Here is a 22,876-nt window from a genome sequence, read left to right as displayed (position 1 = left end):
GCTTGACTTTCATGCACTCTTCTTAGTATGTTGGGTGATGCACCATCCTCTTCAATTGCATTATGACACTTGGTTGTCTCAGCCCTCACATGATTGAATGAGCGATACGTTGCAAGTGAGGGTCACAACCTATTGACCTCAACACAGGCAAGCATTTGGACCTAATCAATACATATTCCCTAAAATCTGACAAATTTCTCGTGAAATTATCCAACATATCTCCTAATAAAGAGATCGAGTCCACTTCACTTTCTTAAATTGACCTCAGCAACAAACCCTAGATTTGAAGTCTCTAATCGGTGAGCCAAATTTCATTGCGAAGGGAGCTATGATTCCCACCCACTCCATAGACTTATTAGTGCTTACGAGTGTTCATACAAGGAGTTTACCAAATATGAGCATAGATATTTTGAAGTGAAAACTTCAAAATATTTGTTAATCTATTTGTAGGCGATCAACATTCAACATAATGGATCTTTGTACTGATTGTATGCCTTTAAATGTGGGACTTAAAACCTTGTAATATTCTCGATTATATATATACCGAAGATATGGTTTTTCTTTTTTGTCAATTTTTTAAGGTAGAAATGGTCTTTACAAGCTTAATTTTCAGAGACCAAAAATAAAAAAATCGAATAGTTATTTATGACAATATATTTTATAGACAAAAACAGTGTAGATAGTAAGGTATTATGCAGTTCAAAGTAGTCTTATTTAAAAAGACAATCTTAAATCTGACCGTAGCTTTCAAACATGATTTCAGTATACTCTAATCATGTTCAGGCCCTAGCCAAGGTGACAGTCCAAGAAGACAATTTGAAGAACAGGAATTTTGACATTTGACACTAAATATCGACATGGCTGCAAATAATATCACAAATAATATCATTGTGTTCTCAAATACCAGCTCATGTGCATTGATTCGGGGAGGATTTGAGAGTTTACCAGTGAAAAGATGCACGTGGCTGAAAATTTGATTGTTCTGTATCAAAGCATGGATGAGCCCCACTCAGAAGTTAAGTTCTGCATAATCAAAGCACTGTATAGTGCACATATAGCTGATGAATGATCGGAGTTCGCCAAATCCAAGCTCAGTATTCTGTTTCGAGCACACCGTCGATAAGCCCAAACTCCAAAGCCTGCAGGAGAAGGCAAATTTGTTTGAAGTTGCAGTAGTTCAGTATTCTGTTTCTTATCTTTGTTGCAGTAGTTCACAGGAGTTCTAGTCATGTATCGGATATTCCAATGTCGAGGAAGAGATTTTATCATACAGTATGATCCCGAAAAAAGTAATTTTTTAACTAACTCTACTCCCTACATCATTATTATCCTTTTTCATTTTTGACAAAGATGAAATATCAAAAGAAAATTAACTTCAATCCATTCACTAAACACTGCACATTGTTACCTCAGAAACAGACAAAAATCGATCCCTCTCCGTGTATTGTTGTACTTTCTCTAATGGTTGGCCGGTAAATGCAGCATACATCATGTCAACTTTCTGTAACAATAAATCCAGGGAACAATTGAAATGATCAAATGATTAATGAATAATGAAACCAAGTATTGAACCAAATCTGACAGCAAAGTGCAAAGATCACAGTGAAAGGAAACTCACAAACACAACAATGCAGTAGTTTTTAGTTATAAAAATGTATACGTACAACAGGGACTTCAAATTCCCACGGTTCCTTTTCTTGACATCTATGAGTATCTAAACCCGCTTAAGTACATCTTGACGAATGTCATGAGACAACCATCAAAACCTACGATATTTGGTTTTAAAGCAACGGGTAAAATCTTAATATATATCTTAAGTAGGCGACCACACTAAAATTTAAACTCATTTTCCTAAGCTCCATTTTTGGGTTGGCCAAAGACTGCAACTCGATCAACTTTTGCTAGCGAGGACTCGAACTTTCTAATATGCTTAAATATAGATAAAATAATCCCTTCATGAATTATATTTCCATCTACATAGTTTCAACTTTCAACTTCCAACTTCCTAAAGATTTATGAAAATAGCTACATTTGCAATTGTCACGTCCTTCTCAAAAGACAGACCAGATAATTCTGTAAATATTATAACTCAGCAATTATACCTATGGTGAATCTACTGGCTCACCACCTACTTGCACAGTAGTGATTCGGTTTAGCATCAGTTAAAAGCTACATATATGGTAAAACGATTTCTCATTAGTTCTAAGTTCTAATAATTTTTGGTTTTAGATTCTTGTTGCAACGGGCAAGAACATAATGAACAAAAGGCATGGCAAGCATTATCCAAGGCAATGTCAAATCCAATGGTCAGTGTTTATTTCCCAAGTAAGAAAGAGATACTAACATGGCGTGATTGAACTGCTTCATTGACTTGGCGTCTAACATCTTCCACATGACCCTGCACTCATCCAAAAACATCTAATTATTACTGAACGTTGGTTACTTCACTTTTTCTGGTTCTCACTTGTCATGATGCCAGAAGTAGAAGGAAGAACTATTAGAAAAATATATATTGGACCACTTCAAAACTAGACAAAAAGTATAATATTTGCTTCAACTTCAAGGCAGTAAAGCACTTGGAATGGGGAATATTATATATGACACAATAGTTAAAGCAGCCTTAAAAGTAGTGGTCATTAGGGCAAAAGCACAGACACATAGGGAACAGCTCAAATCAAGACTCACAACAGATTATTTTGATATTGAGAGACTGCAATATAATATAAAGGATAACATGTATTTTTCTCCGTCACTTTTCCTCTCATACTAATGTTTTTTTTTATGATAAGCTCAGATTGTAATAAAATTTTAGCCATACCCCACATCCACTTTGTGGCTGATGTATCATAATTCGAGAATTTGGCATAGCATAGCGCATTCCCTTTTCTCCACCTGCAAGGAGAAGAGCCCCTTGGCTTGCAGCAACTCCGAAGCACACTGTGCCAACCTTAGGCTTTATCTGATAGCATGAGTCAATTATCTCTTATGAGAAAAGTATCCTCTTCCTTTAATATTCAAAATATAGATAGATCAATAGGAGGTGATGGCTGGTTGCTCTAAACAGCAAACCAAATCAGAAAAATGCATTATATGTTTGAATTATATGTTTTATATAGCTAATGATAGTTACTATGATCTAATGCAAGACTAAAGCATGTAGCATAGCAGATATTGCTACCCCATAACAGCTCGTTGATTTTGTGAACATTGAAGCATCAGAAAGACCCTCAATATCAAAATAAATAACTGAAAATGTGGATGCAGAAGAAACATACAAAATAATAATAAGGCTTAAAAGAACTAAACAAAAAAGGTAAGAGAGATAGAGAGAGAGTTTTGCAATCTTACCCAAGACATGCAATCATAAATTGCTAATATTGAGTACGTACTTCCACCAGGGCAATTCAGATATACCTAATAAGGTCAACAACTAGGCTTACAGACAAATTTAAAACAAAGAATCAAAATCTAGAGTAACAGATAGGGGGAAAAAAGGGGGCTTATTTATGTTTTTGCCCACCAGGATATCCGACTCCTCATCAATGGTTGCTAGTGTCACAAGCTGTGATATAACTCGCTGTGCAACGGCAGAGTTGATGGGTTGACCAATAAATATGATACGATTCCTAAATAACACAGAAGAGAGATTCAAAGGCCCTCCTGGTGTCATCACTGCAGGCATAATTGGTGGATTGCCTTTCTTGGCCATTATAGGTCCATAACTGCACAAAAGTGAAAATGCCCATCAGACTAATTCTTTCAGCAGGTTAAAGGAATAAAATTCGAAGGCATAATATCTTGTTAAGGGAAAAGAAAGGTAAAATATAAAGGAATGCTAAACAAAAGATAGTCTTGCATAGACAAAATTTATATTCATCCCAATTTGAGATATGCAATCCAAATTATATTACCTTTCAAAAAATGGTTATGCCAATAAATAAACATTCGGTAAATGCTAGAAACAAGAAATGGGGAACAATGCAAACCTTGTACTGGTGTGAAGAAAATCTTCGTCAAGGTTTAAAGGTGCCCCAACTGTTTTCCTCGAAAATCCTTCAAAAGGGAGAGAGAAGTCCACATAGTCATATACATAATTCAATGCATCCACATAAGTGCAATTTCGATCATGTACATCAATAAATACAGAAAAAAAAAACAAAAATTATCAGAGAATTGATATCGAGTTGTAAACATGGTGAAATGGATATGAGAAAGTAGGAACAACTTAGTTCCTGCAAAAATGAATTCCTCCGCTACAAAATTAGGGCATTCATATCCGCACATACAAAAATTCAGAAACATCAATTGCAGAAAACCGATTACCAATTGTTGAAGAGTCTCCATACGGTCTCGGGATGGCAGAAACTATCGACCTGCGTGAATTTCTACACAAAAGAACCAGAAAAGAGAGGGAAAAACTTAAAGAGTTGCAGAGGGGATTAGGCAAATGAACCAGGAATAGAAAATGTATTACCGGCGAGAAAGCTGAGGAACGGATGATGCTCTATTGTGCGAAGAGACAGAGAAACTGAGAGATGCAGTAAAAGCTGAAGCTACTGCCATGGCGAGCAAAGCTTGTGGGAATGTTGCTGCGTTCTCGAGCTTCACTGACTATGAAATTACAACAATATCGATGAGGCTCCGAAATTATCCTCTCGTTTGTACTATATTACATATTTGCCCTCGGCCCAACGGCCCAGCCCATATCTCCTCGGCCCATGATGACAAAAAAAAAAAACAAATAACTTGAGGCTTTTTTTATTATTATTTAAAAAATTAAATATTAAATTAATAACTAAAATTTCATACATTCTAAATATAAAAAATTTGTATTTCTTACCGACTTAAATATTTTTTTTTTTTTTTTTTTTATTAAAATAACATTGGGTTAGATTGTAATTCTATTATTTAAGTTGGTCGAGTTGACCTGACAAAAAAAATAGCAAATCAAGTTGATTGGTTACAGGATAAGAGAACACAATGCAGTGTGACTAGAATCACATGGACCACGAGATGTTGGGAACACGTCTCATATGAAGTTGACCAAGAAACTCGAGGTTCAACCCATAACTCAATTAAGTGTGACTAGAATCACATAGACCACGAGATGTTGGGAGCATGTCTCATATGAGGTCGACCAAAGGACTCGAGCTTTGACCCAATTTCTCCTTTTTCTTTGAATTGGAAGTAATCTTTTTTATTTTTGAGTTCATAGTCAATATATATTTGATTTTTGATGGTATATAAATTTATTAAATTCAAAATTTTAAATTTTAAGAACAAATAAATGGATCGTTAAGCCCTCTTTTGCAGTCTTCAATTTCGCCTTCGTGTCGAGCAGGTGGCCGGCAGATCGGTTGAAGATTTGCAGTTGGTCGGAGCAGAAGATTTGCGGTTTGCCTCGCCCCCCTTTTCTCTTTCGGTGTTACTATCATTTCTTTATCTTTCTCCTTAAGTTCGAACAGACCCAATAAGGGAGGAGGAGCCCTAGACGCTTTTCAAATTCGATTTTTCGTGGATTGTTCTCTTTTTCGTTGATTCTGGTCTTGTTCTTCTCTTGTTCTTGCTTAATTTTATCCTCTTCCTTCGCTTCAGCATCATCAGTTTCTCCATTCAGCCAATTTGCCACCCCCGATCTATAAAAAGACGGTGCGATGGCCCGAATGATCCTCTTTGCAAAGATGCCAATCAGAACTGTATACTGTACAATTCTGTAGCCTGATCAGGTCTCTCCCCTCATTAACAGAAGATTTTGTGTCACTGCTGTTTTATAGCTAATCGTTCTGTTTTTGTTTTTGGGTGTTCAAGGGCTTCATCTTATGAACAAATTGTTGGTGTTCTGCGTTGTTTAACACATTTTCCATTTTTATTTCCTTGAATCTCTGTATATTTTGCTACTAGAAATCAGCTAAACTTAAAAATCACTGGTTCAGTAAGCTTTCCCCTGTAGCTGTTTGGTAATTAAGTTTCTTGAACTTCGGTTTGACAGAATTAACGTTATTTTCTGTTAAGTTCTTTGCGAACTGTGTACTGTATTTTGTTTGTCTTGTCGTAGTTCATTGCATGGACAATAGTTTTCTGGGAAGTAGTCCTTGTTGCATTCATCTTCACAATTGATGATTTTTTGTTTCCTTTTCGAAATACCATCTTAATTTACCAGTTTTCGTTCTCATTGTTCATTTTTTATGAACCATTTAACAAAAAAGTTGAATTTGTTTCAAACCTACCCCCGAGTTTATTACAAGTGAAGATTTGTAGAGTTTATTATAAGTGAAGATCTAAGTACAATTATCTCCATTGGTAAGAGGCCTTTTGGACTGATCAAAAGTTGAGTGGACGATATCATACAACTGTGAATATGCTAAGCTTAATTGAAAGTTCGAAATCTATCTTTCATTCTTGTACATTTTGGACTCGATATGCTTATTTTCTAGCTATCATATGTATAGATATTTTGAATCAAAAGCTGAAAGGACGATATCATACGCCTGTGAATATGCTAGCTTAACTGAAAGTTAGAAATCTGGCTTACATTCTTGTGCATTTTGGACTCGAGATGCTTACCTTTTGGCTATCATATGTATAGGTATTCCGAATCAAAAGCTGAGTGTACAATATCATACAACTGTGAATATGCTAGCTTAACTGAAAGTTCGAAATCTAGCTTGCATTCTTGTGCATTTTAGACTCGAAATGCTTACTTTTTGGCTATTATATGTATAGATATTATGAATCAAAAGCTCAGTGTACAATATCATACAACTGTGAATATGCTAGCTTAACTGAAAGTTCGAAATCTAGCTTGCATTTTTGTGCATTTTGGACTCGAGATGCTTACTTTTTGGCTATCATATGTATAGGTATTCAAAATCAAAAGCTGAGTGGACAATATCATGTGAATATGCTAGCTTAACTGAAAGTTCGAAATCTAGCTTGCATTCTTGTGCATTTTGGACTTGAAATGCTTACTTATTGGCTATCATATGTATAGGTATTCTGAATCAAAAGTTGAGTGGACAATATGCTAGCTTAACTAAAAGTTCGAAATCTTGCTTGCATTCTTATGCATTTTTTACTCGAGATGCTTACTTTACGGCTATCATATGTATAGGTATTCTGATATGGACAGCCTAGTGGACTCTTTAAATAACGCATATCAGGAGTTTGTTGCTGGAGCAGCTAGCGTCCTTGAAGCAAATGAAACCTCTGGAGCCCAGAAGACAGCAGCAACAGATGCAGCTCTTGAGAACTTTAAACAGAAATGGGAGCTATTCATGGTTGCTTGTGATCAAGCAGAGGAGTTTGTGGAGTCTGTGAAGCAAAGGATAGGATCAGAGTGCCTGATTGATGAGGCCACGGGTTCACTGTCCAGCAAGTCTGGGCAGGCCGCCGCTGCCACGTCCTCTGGCCTTCCTCCGATCAGTGCCATTCGGCTCGAACAGATGAGCAAAGCTGTGAGATGGCTTGTGATTGAGTTGCAGCATGGCTCCGGAGCTGCTGCTTCTGCTTCAGCCCACTCCCACTCTCCCGCTCCTTTCGATGCTCGATTTAGCGAGGATACAACCCAATAGGTACCTATCTTATAAAAACAGCTTGATATGGACTCGGGTCTGAGATTGTCATACCACTCGTAGGCTATAACATAACAAGTATTTCGTGTTTTTCATGTTCTTTATTACCTTCTCCCACGATCTTTTGTAAGACAGGTGAGAGCTTGAGATTACATTCATCATTGCTGCCCTAGACATTGAAAATATATTCAATGATGAAAGTTTTCTCAAGCCTCGATTTGATATCTCGTTAGTTTGAACGAATATGTCGGTAAAGCAGCTTTTTCGTGCTCCTAATCCTATTTATGAGAATCTAATTATTCGAATTTGCATATGATCGTTGGAAAAATGCTCGGTAATTAGTATCGTGAACTATGCTCAAATAGTTAGGTCATATACATTCGAGACTACCGTAGAAAATATATAATCTTAAATATTTAGAGTTCTATTATTTGTTAATATTATAATTTTGTTTAAATATTTAGAGTTCTATTATTGGTTAATATTATAATTTTGTTTAAATTTTGGCTTACTAAAACATATGAAATGGAAATCAATCTAAAAATTAAAATATTCTACTATAGGTTTAATTCAAATATTAATATTTTATATTGCTTAATTTATAAATCATCCATTAATTATAAGTAAATAATTTATTAATCTAATCTTTTTTTTTTACCGTACAATATTTAAAAAGGATAAGTTGTTCGTAACTTATCTATCTTCATAGCTGAAATGCATCAACTTTTTTTATTTATTGCGTACTTTGTTTGACTTTTGCAAAATCTCCCGATCATCTATTCTTTGACTGTTCCTTTTAGTCGAGTGATTAGTGGTAGTGTTCTAGTTTTGGAAACCTCTAGTTTTCTTCTAGGTCCACTAAGTCAGCACGAGTATAGGAAGCATCGATGACATCGTGTGTAGAGGCTAGTTTGGTGTGCTTCCATATGTCATATCTGGAGGGAACAAAGTTTTCAACTGCTCGGTCCCACCAATATGTCCATTACATCATGAGCGGATGTTGTTCCTTACGCTCCTCTAACTATGCTTAGTTTTCTTGATCAGATAGCTATTTGGGTCGGACTAGACTCAAATTTTTGTCTTTATTAGAAAATAATGTTATGAAAATTCAATTTTTTTTTACAATAATGTTATGAATTTAGGAGATGGATGGATCAAATTATTTGAAAAAAAGAAAAAGAAAAAGAAAAAAAGAATTTTCACAAAAACATGTGGCCTAACGGTCCCGCTGACTCGGTAACGGTCGACAGAAATTAGAAAATAACGTGCGAAAGAGTGGAACCACAAGGGCGCGAAACTCACTCTCTTCACCGCAACGAAACTCTCAACGAACACAATCCAATCAAGAACAAGATTCAACCCCGTTTCTCAACTAATAATATGATGCTACCGACCACTTCCATTTGATTCGTGATTTCTTCCCTCATGGAAGCATTGTTCGAGCTCTGCGATTTGATTGCTGAAAACCCCACTGCTTTCTACGAGAAGCTTTCATGGATTTGCAGTCGTTGCCCTCCGCCGGACGCCCTTCTCGCCGAATCTCCTCGGGTTTCTCGCTCCCAGCTCAATGCCATACTTGCCATCGCTCGATTTCTCTCCAAATGTGCCGATTGTTTCGAGCTCCGTCCCAAGGCCGTCGTTCTAGAGTTTATTCGGTCTATACCTTCGTCTTTTCATCCGTCCTTCTGGCCGCAGACTTACGGAAATGATTCCATCACTTTGTTTTACACCGAGTTTTTGAGGTATGTGTCTAGAGCAGCCGAAATAACGCCGGATTTTTCTGCTGAGGTGGCTGTGTATACTGGTGAGGTTGTTGCGTCTGCTATCAGTTCGAGTGCCGGGGATTCGAGTATTTCTAGGTCATTTTTGATGGTTTTGTCGAAACATTTCTTCCCTGTTTTACCTTCTGATGCTAATAAAATAGTCGATATGGTGATTGAACGGTTTTTGTTGACGGGCTCTTGTGCACGGAGGGAACATATGCAGGGGAACTCTGATTCTTCCGCATTTCATTCCATTGAAGGATCAAGTCCTCGAAATGGTGGCGAGGATAATGTTTCTTCGTGGAAGAGTTCAGCGTCTTCCTATGGCAGTGGGGTTCTGTGGAAGAGTAGTGCCGATCAATTGGGTTCAATGTTCGGGTTCAATGACGGCGGTGGAGGAGGAGAAGTCTTGCTTAAGCAACAGGTTGCAATCTTCGAGGAAGAGTCTTTGGAAAGTGTAGAGAAGCAAGCAATTGCATTCGAGTTGTTAGCACACATTTTGGATAAAGCCCGTATTGATTCTTCGCTTTGGGATCAGGCGAGATCGATTGCGAAGAAGCAGCTCCAGTCCCTTTTAATTTTTGTAAAGGTAAGCTGTTAATGATATCAACAATGGTTGTTCATCATCAGGAAAAGAACTCTGAAAAAATTCAAGGCGTAATGTTTGTTTCCCTATTGTAAATTCGCAGATTAGGAAGCGAGATTGGAACGAACAAGGGTCTGTTCTAAAAGCCAGAATAAACGCCAAACTCTTGGTGTATCAAGCTGCAGCTAAATTGAAACTCAAGAGTCTTGGGTCCCTTGATAATGAAGGAAAAGTGGCCAAGAAGTTGGTCTTTGAGACTTTTGCTTTATTGATGGATGCTGCTGAAGCATGCATTCTCTCGATTTGGCGAAAATTGAGAGTTTGTGAAGAGCTTTTCAGCTGTTTACTTGCAGTGCTTGGCCAAATTGCTGTGGCTTGGAAAGGTCAGCCATTGCGTGTCTTGCTTATCCGGCTTAAACCTCTCGTGTTAACAGTGTGTGCCCAGGTATAATCACTGAAAATGGTTTTAGATCAGCAGAAAAATATGCAATAGATTGCTTTGTTCATTTGATTTCTACTCTTTGGTGTTACTTTTCTAGACTGATCCCACCGACAACAGCCAGAATACAATGTTTGAGACTGTCTCCAAAACAATGTGTGAGATAGTTGAATCATGTTGGACCAAGGAGCGAGCTCCCGTTGACACATTCATCATGGGATTGACAGCAAGCATTCGTGGAAGGAATGATTATGAAGAACAGGTTTTCGTTATATAGAATTTACTCTAAAACCCCATTTAGAATAACTGAAGAATGTCTCTAATGAATAGAGTCTGAACTTGAAATTTCTCTTTCAGGTAAACAAAGAGAGAGAGGTTCCTCCTCTGCAGCTTAATGGCATACGTTTGTTAGCTAATTTGAATGTTGCAGTGAAGAAGCCTGAAATTGTGGATATGATTTTACCACTTTTTATTGAAAGCTTAGAAGAGGGTGATGCTTCAACTCCCTGTGTATTACGACTCCAAGTATGAAACCCTTTATCTTTCAAGAACATATTTAACAAGATTTAGTACGTTTCTTCGCCAATTTATTTTGTTTTTACTAAAAAGAACATGCTGAAATGCAGTTTCTGGATGCTGTGTCTCGCATGGCGAGTTTAGGCTTTGAAAAGTCTTATAGAGAAACAGTTGTCCTGATGACAAGAAGTTACTTGAGTAAACTTTCAAATGCTGCATCTTCTCCTCCTGAGGGCGGTGGAGGTACTCTAGAGGCAACTACTGAACGTTTAGAGGTGCTTATCTTTGAATCTTACTTAACCAGAAATCCTTACTCCTCTCTGTCAATTGAATGCTCACTTGTTCAACTACATTCCAGACTCTTCCCGCAGGATTTTTTCTTATTGCTAGTGGACTAGCCAATCCTAAATTGCGTTCAGATTATCGCTACCGTTTACTCTCTCTCTGTTCAGATGTAGGACTCGCTGCTGATTCCAGAAATTCCAGGTAAACTACATTATAAATATTACCCTCTTAGTGTTTTTATCAAAGTTAAATTATAAGTTTGGTTGATTGTGTAGTTAGTTTCTTTGCAAATTCAAGATTAGGCCAATTACTTCATACTCTAAACAGACTCTAACAATTTATAATCGAGTGTTCATAAGTGAAACACAAAAGAGAGAAAATCTAGAGCATTTTAAGTCCACCCCAGCCGGTTTCTCTGGGGACGTATTGAAACGGTGAGCTACTCTTTCTTCCCCACCATTTCATTCAGCTGACTACTCCCCTTTGGCACAGAAGTGGGGCAGACTTTCTCGGCCCTTTGCTTCCTGCTGTAGCTGAAATCTGTTCAGATTTTAGTCCAACCGGCGATGTTGAGCCATCCCTTTTAAAGCTATTTCGAAACTTGTGGTTCTATGTTGCTCTTTTTGGGTTAGCACCTCCAATCCAAAATTCTGCTCTTCCCTCAAAAGCAATATCCACCACAGTGAGCACTGCGGGAAGTATTGGTACCACTGCCATTCAAGCAGTTAGCGGACCATATATGTGGGATAAGCAGTGGTCAGCTGCTGTTCAGCTTATTTCTCAAGGGACTCCTCCACTCGTAAGTTCATCACTAAATCCTCTTCTGTTCATCTCAATTTATATATTTTCTTTATATAATCTATATACATTAATCACCATGATTATCCCACGTATGTGTTATCGAGTTTACTGTATTTATAAATATTTTGTGTTAGATTTGTAGTCGAATTGCATGGTAGAAAATGAGAAATTTTATAAATCAATTTTAGAAGTGAATATTGAATAGAGTTAATAATAATTTTATAAAATTTATAATGGTATATATTATTTTAGATTAAATTTTATCTATATTATTACTATTACTAAAATTAAAAAATATATAATTATTTTAAATATTTTTATTTTATCCTTTTTTTTATTTTTTATTTTTAAATTATAAACTTTATAAAAATATTTTAGATATGATACTATTATTTAAACTGGGATTTTAATGTAAGAGTAACATATAACATTTTTTTTTTAATTCTTGAAAATCTCTCAATTACCTATGACAACTATCCCATCTTTTTTAAGCGTTTTTTTTTTTAAATTTTTTTTAAATTTTTTTTATCTATATTTAATTAATAATGGCTCAAATATACATATAATCTTATTATTTAAAGATTAAAAAAACTCGTATAATTTTAGAACTTAATTATATTAAAATAACATAAATATTGATACTTTATTTTAAACTTGGTTATTTTAAAAATTCAAAACAAAACTTTAGAAAATTCATTTCATTATTAGTTAGAAAAATAAAAACCTTAAATTATACCATTAAAAGTTTTAACTTTTATTAAGTTTCAAAACAAATATTTTCTTAAAATTTAAAACCATCAAGACAATTGAAAAAATGTCAAGCTTATTTTATTTAACATAATTTAAATTAATATTTTAACAAAGTTATAAAATATTAAATAGTATAATTTAAAATTTCAAAATAGAATTTATTTTATTTTTATTTATAAATTACTTGAGAAAAAAAAAAACCCACTTGATATTCGACACGGGTTGACTGGTTTCGTGTTGTTCCTAGTTTAAATGTAATGATCAATTGAACGCCAAAATACTGCAAATTTTATGACAAAATGATCTGTGCTGAAGAGAGTGAAATTTTCTGGAAAAAGAACTTGGCCGGAGTTTTTTTGGACTAGAAGATGAAGGTTTCTGGAGCTCTCGAAACATTGGGTGGTCTTCTTGATAGTTTAGAAGCTTTGGGAGGCATCCTTTTCCTGTGGGATGAAGCTCGAGGGGCCTCATCTATCTCACTAAGTTTTAAGCTAGCTGATACCCCTTTTTCCCTGTCTCTGGTTACATGCTTTAATGGCCCTAATCGTTTTCGTATTAGAAGACTTTATGAGGAAAAATTGAAGATCTCTTAGGCCTTTGCTTGGGTAGATAGCATACTGAAGGAAATTTCAATGTTATTGCCAAGTGGTCTCATGGAAATCTTGGGGAGTCAGACAAATGAAGCGGATTTGTACCTCAATGAGATTAGATTCTCTAATGATTTGCTTGAAGACTTCCGCGCATACAGAACACTTGAGCAATAAAAGCGAGAATCAATATTAACTTCTGATCACTTCCTAATGTCATTAGAAATAGGTACACATTCGCTTGGGATCGGAATCCCATCAAGTTCGAGTATTTAAAATGCTGGAGTGCTAGAGCATTTGGGAATTTATCAGGCTGAACGATTTGCTGAGCTGCACAATGATGCTCCTTGATCGAAAAAGAAGAAAGCTTTTGCAGATGATTAAATTTTGTTCGAGTGAGATGACTAATGGAGAAGTAGATTTGATTTTAGTTTGTGCACAAATTACTTATTTTGAACATAAATTGGATATATTCCAAAGGCCCAACTTCGTACTCTTTTTGATACAATTCTAATTCCATAATCCATAAACACAAGGACTCCATTGTTATTCTAAGCGCATCTAATTTTCACAGTGACTACAGATGAGGTATAACATGTGATGGAGCTAGCGGAAGTGTGTTTAAGTTGTCCAAAGAGCTTTTGGAGAAAGGGTGGAGCAATTAGAAACACCTTTCATGAATCGCTCCTATACCCTAAAACTTCGGTTTTCCTTACTACAAGAGTTTAATACCCTGTGAAGGCTATTTCTTTGAAAACTTGGAGTAATAGGAACCACTGTTTCTTTAACGAGTTCCTAAGAGCGAAAATTTATAGGAGTTTTTTGGAGAAAGTTTCTGTGATCCTTTCTGGCCTTCTTGGCTACATGCTGCATCATCCATTGTATTTTCTTTGTTTATTACTATATATATATATATTGGTTTTAAATGAAGTCATTTTTATGCTATTTAAGAAAAAAAAAATTACAAATTGAATGCCTTTATCTTTTCTTTTAGAATTTGTATAATTTTCTTGTGACAAGTTTTGTTAGGGTGCGAAGTGAAATTGGATTTATTTTGAGGTGTCTCGCGGTTTTCAACCGCAGATTTTCATCAGCAACTTGGAAAGCGCTCTTTTGATGTATTTGTGATCTTCTTTGAAATAGGATTGGACGTCTAGTCTAGTCCTTTTTTTCTTGTGATTACTTTTCAGTGGTGATCCAATGTTCTTCTATTGCCTAGTTTGCGAATAACCTGGCTTGAGTGTTTGTCCAATGACGATCTTAGCATTGGTAGCTGCCTGTTCACATTCACATGAAGTTTTAAGCAATATACTCCCATTGAACTCTTTTCTTATAAATCCCTTTTGGAAAATACAATGTTAATATGAATGTTTTAAGCTATAGCCAATTTGAAGTTCTTAAAAGATTATTCATATTTTTCGAAGGTTGTTAGCACGGTTAAATGGCTTGAAGATGAATTGGAACTTAATGCTCTTCAAAACCCTGTTAGTCGTCAAGGAACGGCCAATGATAAAGTTGTTCTAGCCCAAAGAGCTGCACTTGCTACTGCTTTAGGAGGCCGAGTTGATATTTCTGCAATGAGCACAATTTCAGGTTGCATGCCATTTGACTTCTAATGTTTACTCTATAATTTTAGCTCTTATATTGAGGACACAGCTTAAAAGGGACGTCTTTATGGTATTAATCCTCTCTAAAGATCCCCAGAAAAGAAATCTTTACTGGTTTCTCTTGATATATTCTTGAAATTTGTAACTTTCGTGCTCTTCGTTTGTACAGGTGTGAAGGCCACATATCTTCTTGCAGTTTCTTTCCTCGAGATCACACGTTTTAGCAGTAATGGTGGGATCCTCAATGGTAGTATAAGTGTGGATGCTTCTAGAAGTGCCATCAGTTGTGTTTTTGAATACCTTAAAACTCCAAATCTTGTGCCAGCTGTCTTACAGTGTTTGACAGCACTGGTCCACAGGGCATATGAAACTGCAGTATCTTGGCTGGTACGTTATTGTTTTATGAAATATTATAGGCCTTACTATCACTCTCTTCTTCAAGGGATTTTATTTGAATACATGTCACTTGTTTTTTTCTGGATTAATGTTCTGAAAAGTTGCAACCTATTTACGATATTTCATTTATTCTGCACACAAACAAAAATTGGACATTTCCAAGAATCATTGAAGAGTAAACTAGAAATGATCCTCTGACAGGGAGTAACACTTCTACCCCCTATTGCTAGTAAAAGATTGTGTAAACTATAGGAGTGTAGAGAACAAATGTGGAAGAACATTCTACTTTTCTAATTGTGGGTAAAAATTAAATTATTTATGCATTTTCACCAGTACAGAAGGAAGAAAAATAATCTTATTATCAACCAATATTAGATAATACGGAACAACAGAGATTGACAACTGAGATTTATTGTGCTGTTTGTTTATTTTCCATCGAAGGAGTTCTTTGCAACCTGTAAAAGAAAAAAAAAAGCATTTTTGGTATTTGTATTTGGTTGCTCCTGTTGTTTTCTTTTGTTTGTTTCATTGATGAATGTCTGAAAAGGGAATTTATATACTTGTTTCTAATTGGAATTTTATATAAATTCACAATTTTTTGTTCATTGTGTATTGGAAAATTTTATCATTTTATACAACCAATAACTTAAGAAAAAGACTGAAAATCAGCAAACAGAAAGGAAGTATTCTTTATTTTATCGATCAATCTTTTGTCCTTTGAAAAAATATTTTAGAATAATAATAATGTTAAACAAGTGTTTGAGTTGAGAACTATTCTCATTTTTTCTGAGGAGTCACACGCAAACAGTCATTTTTCAATAGAATGTTTTTCCTCATAAAATGTTTTTCTGATATTGCTGCTTCTGTGAACAAACGAACCGGTGCAATAACTAAGCAGAGTAAATTACACTGTCAATTATCAAGAATATGCTTGTTTACACTATTATCATGTGCTTGATGATGGTTTGGACGTTAAAAATATTTTCCCTCCCGATGCAATATTGTCTTGTTGCTACTGCATCCTCTTGCTCTCTATGGTATGAAACATCTTGTTGACTTTCTAATCTTGACTCAGGAACATCGGATCTCTGATATTGGCAATGAAGCTGCAGTTAGAAACTCGATCCTTAATGCCCATACCTGTTTTCTTATAAAAAGTATGTGCCAGAGGGAGGATCATATCCGAGAAGTAGCTGTGACCTTACTAACACAGTTTAGAGATAGGTTTCCTCAGGTAAAATTCCTGGGGGTATAAGTTTTTTCACCCTTTCATTTATGAATTTAAACAAACAAACTTAAGTGCTTACAGGTTATGTGGAATTCATCTTGTTTGGATTCCCTTCTCTTCTCAATGCATAACCACTCGCCAACTACCATTGTCAATGATCCTGCATGGGTAGTGACTGTTCGTTCATTATACCAGAAGGTTGTTCGGGAATGGATTATCAGATCACTTTCATTTGCTCCTTGCACTAGCCAGGGTCTCTTACAGGTTGAAAATTTTACTTCTTCTTCATGGAGTTGACCCCCTGGTTTCTTCCATTTCTTGTTTTGAAGCAGATTGACTTTCCTGCTGCCTATATTAAAATATCATTGACTTCATATGTGTGTCTTCTGGGCTAGAACTTTCTTTTATCTAAGATAAGAAAAATAAACAAAAATAATTTCTAATAAAGTGGGGAACAACTTGAATAATGGAAATATCAAATAGATTGGCGAAGAGGGGAATATTGGTCAAAATTTAAAATAAGCCAAGTTGACAAATATATGCTAACTAAGACCACTTTGGTTAAGTGCAAGGGTGATAAAAAGAGCATGAATCCTTTCTATGATAGTTTTATAACATAATTTTTCTAGTAATCACGTTCTCAGTTTTATTGTTCTATTTTGTTTGAGATTTCAGCTGTCTGATAAATCATTTGCTTGTCTTTGGTATCATATGTACAACTCAGGAAATGCTTTGTAAAGCAAACACTTGGCAGAGAGCACAACATACCCCAGATGTGGTCTCTCTTTTATCTGAGATACGAATTGGCACAGGTAAAAATGAATGCTGGACCGGCGTACAGACTGCAAATATTCCTGCAGTCATGGCTGCTGCGGCTGCTGCTTCAGGAGGCAACTTAAATTTGACGAAAGCCTTCAATTTGGAGGTGCTCAGTACAGGCATAGGAAGTGCAACAGTTAAGTGCAACTATGTGGGCGAGATTGCTGGAATGAGAAGGTTGTATAACACCTTTGGTGGGTATCAATCTACTGGTACTGCACCTGCTGGTTCCGGAATTGGTATTGGCCTTCAAAGGTTGATCACGGGAGCATTTCCACAGGAGCCACAGGCTGCTGAAGATGAGTCATTCAATGCGATGTTGCTTCTAAAGTTTGTTCAGTCACTCCAGAAATTTGTTAACAATGCGGAGACGGGTGGCGAAATTGACAAGTCACAATTTCATGAAACTTGTTCCCAGGCAACTGCCTTCCTTCTAGCAAATTTGGTAAGATCTGCTCATTTTTGTCTGCTACATCAATGTCTTTTGGTTGCCCATGTCTTCTTTACATCAAAATATCATCACCTTTTCCAGGATAATGCTGATTCAAAATCAAATATAGAGGGCTTGTCACAACTTTTACGCCTTCTCTGTTGGTGCCCAGCTTATATTTCGAGGTCTAATGCTATGGAAACTGGTGTATTCGTTTGGACATGGTTAGTATCTGCTGCACCTCAATTGGGATGCATAGTTCTTGCTGAATTGGTTGATGCATGGCTATGGACAATTGATACAAAACGAGGTCTTTTTTCTTCAAAAGAAGCTTTATCCGGGCCTACTGCAAAATTAAGGCCCCATCTTTATCCAGGAGATCCAGAATTGCCACCTGAATTTGATCCTGTCGAGCAGATAATTGCTCATAGACTATGGCTTGGATTCTTCTTCGATCGCTTTGAGGTTAAGCTTGTTTAATTTTTTTAAAGGCACTCACGTTCTCCCTTTTTTCTCTTTATGTATCATGGTATAAATAGTTGCACATAATGAATTCAGACCGTATGGTTTGTAATTACATTCATCAATGGATGTTAGCATGTAGAATGAGCTAACTTCTTTTTGGAGCGAAATATTAACATAAAGGAATGTTTGGACATCAAAGTGAGGTATACTGTAGGTGAAAGTTTTTGAGTGATTTCTTTCGTTAGTTAGCTTCATTATTCTGCCTTGCTTTGCTCGGTTAATCTTTCAACAACCTTTCGGTATGTGAATTGGAAGACACTCTTATTAGGATATATATCTAAATAGGAGCTCCCCATTACTCTTCTTCACCACCTCAACCACACTTCTCCCTATTGATCGTTGAACTTTGTCCCTCTTTGTATCAGTATTGACCCGATGTCCCTTTGTACTGCACTTTGGAACTCCACTATTCTCTCTTCCGCTGCCTCCACTCTCAATTCCATTCTTGTTGCCATTCCCATTCACTCGCTGCTCTGATACAAAAATTGATGAGACCTAATATTATTTATCAAGTAGATACTTAGTCGAGGGAAGAATTCAAGAGCTTCCGTTCTTTCCCTAGTGACTTATGGTTTGCCTTTTTTTTTTTTTTCTTCATGATTCAAGTACATTCGGATAGATGCTATTCTAAGAAGTGTTAGGTAACTTTATGACCCTTTGAAGAATGCACACGGTAAAGTCCACATGAGGAAAACTCATGACTTTTAAATTGAAGTGGTCCTGCCTAGGTGGGCTCATGGTAAGGATCTTAATCTTATTTTGTGTGATTATGAGTTTTAAGTGGCCTTTTGGAGGAAATTTTTGGGATAGTTTATTATGAGAATGATATACCTTCTTAAAAATATATCAGACTGGATCACTTTATGGCTTCTCTATCATGGCTTTAAAGACAAAGGTGAAGTTTTGTGGGTTCATGACTTTGCCTTTTTAAGAGAAATTTGATCAGAAAGAAATAGGAGAATCTTCAAGGGAGGAGGGAGTTTAGATATGAGTGTAGGGTTAGTTTATCTGTTTTCCCCTTCTGTAGTTATTCTTCTCTATCAATTGAACTAATATTTACCTCTCTCAGTTGGGGGAAGTGTCGTTATGATGTCTAATCTTGCTTTCGTTTCATAGGTTGTCAGATACCAAAGTGTTGAGCAGCTATTGCTCTTTGGTCGTTTGTTACAGGGGAGCATCGAGCTCCCATGGAAATTCTCACATCATCCTGCAGCTACTGGTTCTTTTTTCACTTTAATGTTTTTAGGGCTCAAATTTTGCTCCTGCCAGACTCAAGTCAATTTGAGAAATTTTGAAACGGGGCTTCGGCTTCTGGAGGACAGGGTTTATAGGTGAATTCTGTTCACTCTTCTCTATCAATTGAACTAATATTTTCCATTATATTTCCAACTTCCATGTACTAGCTGAATATTACATATAAATCAAGGTTTTAAATGTCTAACTGAGAACTTCTCCATTTTCTGTAGTTATTCTTATATTCTGTATATCCTAGATATTTGAAGATGTAACTCAAACTATAACTCTTACGCTGTTTTTTGTTATAATTGTAATTAATAAAATTACTTGAATTTTCAACTGTACCTATTTTTCTACATTTCTTGCTGTTCGTCTTGGCCACGTCTTGCATCTCAACATGAAAGAACTTGCATTTTATAGCTTTTCCATTGAAGTAAACTTAGAATTATTTTTTGCTCTCTTTAAAGTTGATATTCTGATTGGTACATGTTCCAGGGCATCTTTAGGGTGGTTTTCTTTTGAACCTGAATGGCATGATATAAACAGTTCGAACTTTGCCCAGAGTGAGGCTCAATCTGTTGCTTTGTTTGCTCAGTACCTATCAAATTCCCTTAAAGATGGTTCACAAATAGATGTGAAAGGACAAGTACGTGAGAATGGGAACTCGGCTGACCAGGTAAGACTGTTGTATTTGCAATGTATGTTATTCTGCTAATGAGCATGCCCTTTAAGATTTCTAAAACCCCTAAAATTTCTCTTTTATGCATGCTATTGTAACTGGTTTTACGAGGTCCAGTAATTGTTTAAAAGGAGTATCTAAATATCTGCAGAGCTTTTGTCATCCAGTCTGGGGTCCGATGGATAATTATGCTGTGGGCAGAGAAAAACGGAGGCAACTACTGTTGATGCTATGCCAGCATGAAGCAGATAGGCTAGAAGTTTGGGCCAACCCAGTTAACACCAAGTGATGTCTAATCCTAGTTTGCAAAATTTCCATTTTGCTTAAATGACATAATGAAGTGCTTGTATCTATTAGTTGAATGAGCATTAATGGTTTAATTTTATTTTATACTTTAATAGGGAAACTACATCCTTACGGCCAAAAATAAGCTCAGAGAAGTGGATTGAATATGCTAGGACTGCCTACTCTGTTGATCCGCGAATTGCATTTTCTCTAGTTTCAAGATTTCCAGCTAATGTAGCACTACGGTCTGAAGTGTCTCATCAAGTACAGGTAATTTATTTTGCCATTCATATCTTAGTATCCAAATTGATTTTCAGATATTGAAGATATATTTTCCTAATTTCACATTTTGAAATCAAATGAGAATGATTATTACTTATCATTTTCCTCGGGATCATAACCATAATATATCAATATCAATTTTAGAGGTTGTGCTTCTTTCAGGATATAGAACTTTCTGAAGTGCTTACTTGGTGACTTGTTACTTATCCTGCAGCTAGTGCTTACTTGGTGACTTGTTTGATCTTTATGTTAAAAGTTCAAGATACTCTCTTGCCAATCTGCTGCTTGCAAGTCTCCAATTTTTTAGTTAATTATTCTCTGTTATAACCGACTTGTTGACTGGGTATTTACCCGAGTGAAAATGTTTTGGGTTTGCCTTGCAGTCTCACATATTGGACATCCGTTCCATACCTGAAGCATTGCCATATTTTGTCTCCCCGAAGGCTGTTGATGAAAATTCAGTGCTTTTACAACAATTACCTCATTGGGCTGCATGTTCAATTGTGCAAGCCATCGAGTTCATTGCTCCTTCATATAAGGGGCATCCACGTGTTATGGCTTACGTGCTTAGGGTTTTGGAATCATATCCACCAGAACGAGTAACCTTCTTCATGCCACAGCTAGTTCAAGCTCTGCGGCACGATGATGGAGTGAGTTTTAAACCGAGAGTCCCAATATTATTTCATTGGCAATTTGCTCGTCTAACTGTCTTCATGATTTAGCAAACTTCGTGTATGGTCTACACTTCATCTTATTCCAGTTTGCTTAGCACCTCGAACCAAAACATCTTTGTCGTGCATGTTTATCAGGGTTTTTTTTGAGTTTAAATCTCTCATTTTGCAGAAATTAGTGGAAGGATACTTGCTTAGAGCAGCTCAGAGAAGTGATATATTTTCACATATTCTTATTTGGCATCTACAGGTTTGAAAAACACTTCAGCAATGCTAGTGACTGTGCTTGTTATTATTCTTGACCTCTTATGCGGCATTTTATTCTCTCTTTTACTTCGACTACTTAACTGAATTGAATATGAATTCGAGGTTTGTTCACTCCAAATAAATGAATTTATGTGAAATTCACTCACGTAAACTCATCTTTTTATTCACAAGGGCTCAAACCTCAGCAAATCATTTCATGCTCGAAGCCAAAATTTTCATTCCTGATGAGTAATGGATGAAACAATTAGTAATTACACTTGTATGCCTTTGCGTAGACTTCTTGCTCCTTCCTTTTATTCCTAGTATGGGTGAAACATATTGGTTACTTGCTGACTTATCAGTACTCCCACTCAAGATGAAGAGGGACTGTAGCATTAGCTTTACCCTTGGCGCACAAAACCATTGTATTTAAACCTCTAGTTCTCCTTATTTTCAATGAATTTTAAGCTGCAGTCCAACAACCCTAGTTCTACCATAATTTTATCCTTCACGAACTAGGGTGGAAGGTTAGTACTCTAGAACATTGATCCTACAGCATTATGCAGCAAGGAGAAATGAAAAGTTTGAGTTGTTGCACCTAGATGACAGAAAAATTGAGTGGATGGATGTCATTTGATCATTCTCGCCTTGTTATATTCGATAAGCTATAAATTTGTTATTAAAAAGCCTTCCTTTTCTTTCTTTGTTAGCTCAACTCTTTGATAAGCCACAGAATAACTTTTCCTTTTGAAAGAAAATTATATTACCAAAGAAGCAATCTGCATTGGGTTCTTACATTACCAATTAGTGATGTAATTTCCTCTACTTTTTCTCCTCCTTGTGCCCTGTGAAGTCAAAGCATGTCGGTGGTTTATCGCAATGATTTAGTGTCTGGTGAATAATCTGTTTCCATTGTTTAAATCTTATACTATTTGACCTGCAGGGTGAGACTTGTGAGCCAGAGACGGCGGGGAAAGATGCCACCGTGGGAAAGGTATGTTTCTTTATGCTATGTGACATATTTGTCTTCAGGTTTAATGTCAAATATCGACCACTTCGTAATTTTTGGATTTTCTGGGGTATTCATAGTTCAAACTAGATGCCTTCTTCATGTTACATGACATGTTTGTCATACTCACAATGCAATTAGATATGTTTTTTTTTTTTTTTTTTT

At 36.1% G+C, this 22,876-nt stretch overlaps 3 protein-coding genes across 4 annotated transcripts in view; 2 read left to right on the top strand and 1 right to left on the bottom strand.

Moving 5' to 3' along the window:
- Positions 1–676: 676 nt before the first annotated feature.
- On the bottom strand, positions 677–4,634 carry LOC111796172 (ATP-dependent Clp protease proteolytic subunit 6, chloroplastic). Its single transcript, XM_023678896.1, has 9 exons — positions 4,475–4,634; positions 4,324–4,385; positions 3,987–4,053; positions 3,521–3,722; positions 3,349–3,414; positions 2,819–2,959; positions 2,345–2,398; positions 1,409–1,501; positions 677–1,139 (listed from the first exon to the last, which is right to left on the bottom strand). Exons 1-9 carry the CDS (start codon positions 4,561–4,563, stop codon positions 1,092–1,094), a joined length of 822 nt encoding a protein of 273 aa, XP_023534664.1. The 5' UTR covers positions 4,564–4,634; the 3' UTR covers positions 677–1,091.
- Positions 4,635–5,276: 642 nt separating this feature from the next.
- Positions 5,277–7,847, top strand: LOC111796173 (mediator of RNA polymerase II transcription subunit 32-like). 2 transcript variants are annotated; one of them, XM_023678897.1, is made up of 3 exons: positions 5,277–5,394; positions 5,596–5,726; positions 7,112–7,847. In XM_023678897.1, the coding sequence occupies exon 3, from the start codon at positions 7,122–7,124 to the stop codon at positions 7,569–7,571; it is 450 nt and encodes a 149-aa protein (XP_023534665.1). In that variant the 5' UTR covers positions 5,277–5,394; positions 5,596–5,726; positions 7,112–7,121; the 3' UTR covers positions 7,572–7,847. The 2 variants fall into 2 exon arrangements, with proteins under 2 accessions (XP_023534665.1, XP_023534666.1); XM_023678898.1 differs by lacking the exon at positions 5,596–5,726 and having other exon boundaries at positions 5,279–5,394.
- Positions 7,848–8,911: 1,064 nt separating this feature from the next.
- The window catches only part of LOC111794545 (phosphatidylinositol 4-kinase alpha 1-like), a 16,298-nt gene continuing 2,333 nt past the window's right edge, over positions 8,912–22,876 (top strand). The window contains exons 1-20 of the mRNA XM_023676578.1: positions 8,912–9,923; positions 10,024–10,365; positions 10,460–10,621; positions 10,717–10,884; positions 10,986–11,150; positions 11,234–11,361; positions 11,656–11,959; positions 14,723–14,891; positions 15,075–15,292; positions 16,377–16,535; positions 16,611–16,793; positions 17,254–17,793; positions 17,881–18,243; positions 19,420–19,634; positions 20,035–20,215; positions 20,370–20,503; positions 20,620–20,773; positions 21,169–21,435; positions 21,629–21,706; positions 22,646–22,696. Of these exons, the coding sequence (XP_023532346.1) occupies positions 8,997–9,923; positions 10,024–10,365; positions 10,460–10,621; positions 10,717–10,884; positions 10,986–11,150; positions 11,234–11,361; positions 11,656–11,959; positions 14,723–14,891; positions 15,075–15,292; positions 16,377–16,535; positions 16,611–16,793; positions 17,254–17,793; positions 17,881–18,243; positions 19,420–19,634; positions 20,035–20,215; positions 20,370–20,503; positions 20,620–20,773; positions 21,169–21,435; positions 21,629–21,706; positions 22,646–22,696 (4,908 nt within the window). The 5' untranslated portion in view covers positions 8,912–8,996. The remainder of the gene's footprint in view (positions 9,924–10,023; positions 10,366–10,459; positions 10,622–10,716; positions 10,885–10,985; positions 11,151–11,233; positions 11,362–11,655; positions 11,960–14,722; positions 14,892–15,074; positions 15,293–16,376; positions 16,536–16,610; positions 16,794–17,253; positions 17,794–17,880; positions 18,244–19,419; positions 19,635–20,034; positions 20,216–20,369; positions 20,504–20,619; positions 20,774–21,168; positions 21,436–21,628; positions 21,707–22,645; positions 22,697–22,876) is intronic.

Source organism: Cucurbita pepo, chromosome LG05, assembly GCF_002806865.2.
Source record: "Cucurbita pepo subsp. pepo cultivar mu-cu-16 chromosome LG05, ASM280686v2, whole genome shotgun sequence".
NCBI lineage: Eukaryota > Viridiplantae > Streptophyta > Magnoliopsida > Cucurbitales > Cucurbitaceae > Cucurbita > Cucurbita pepo.
The sequence above is the reverse complement of the archived record's forward strand: the minus strand, read 5'-3'. Positions and strand labels throughout refer to the sequence as shown.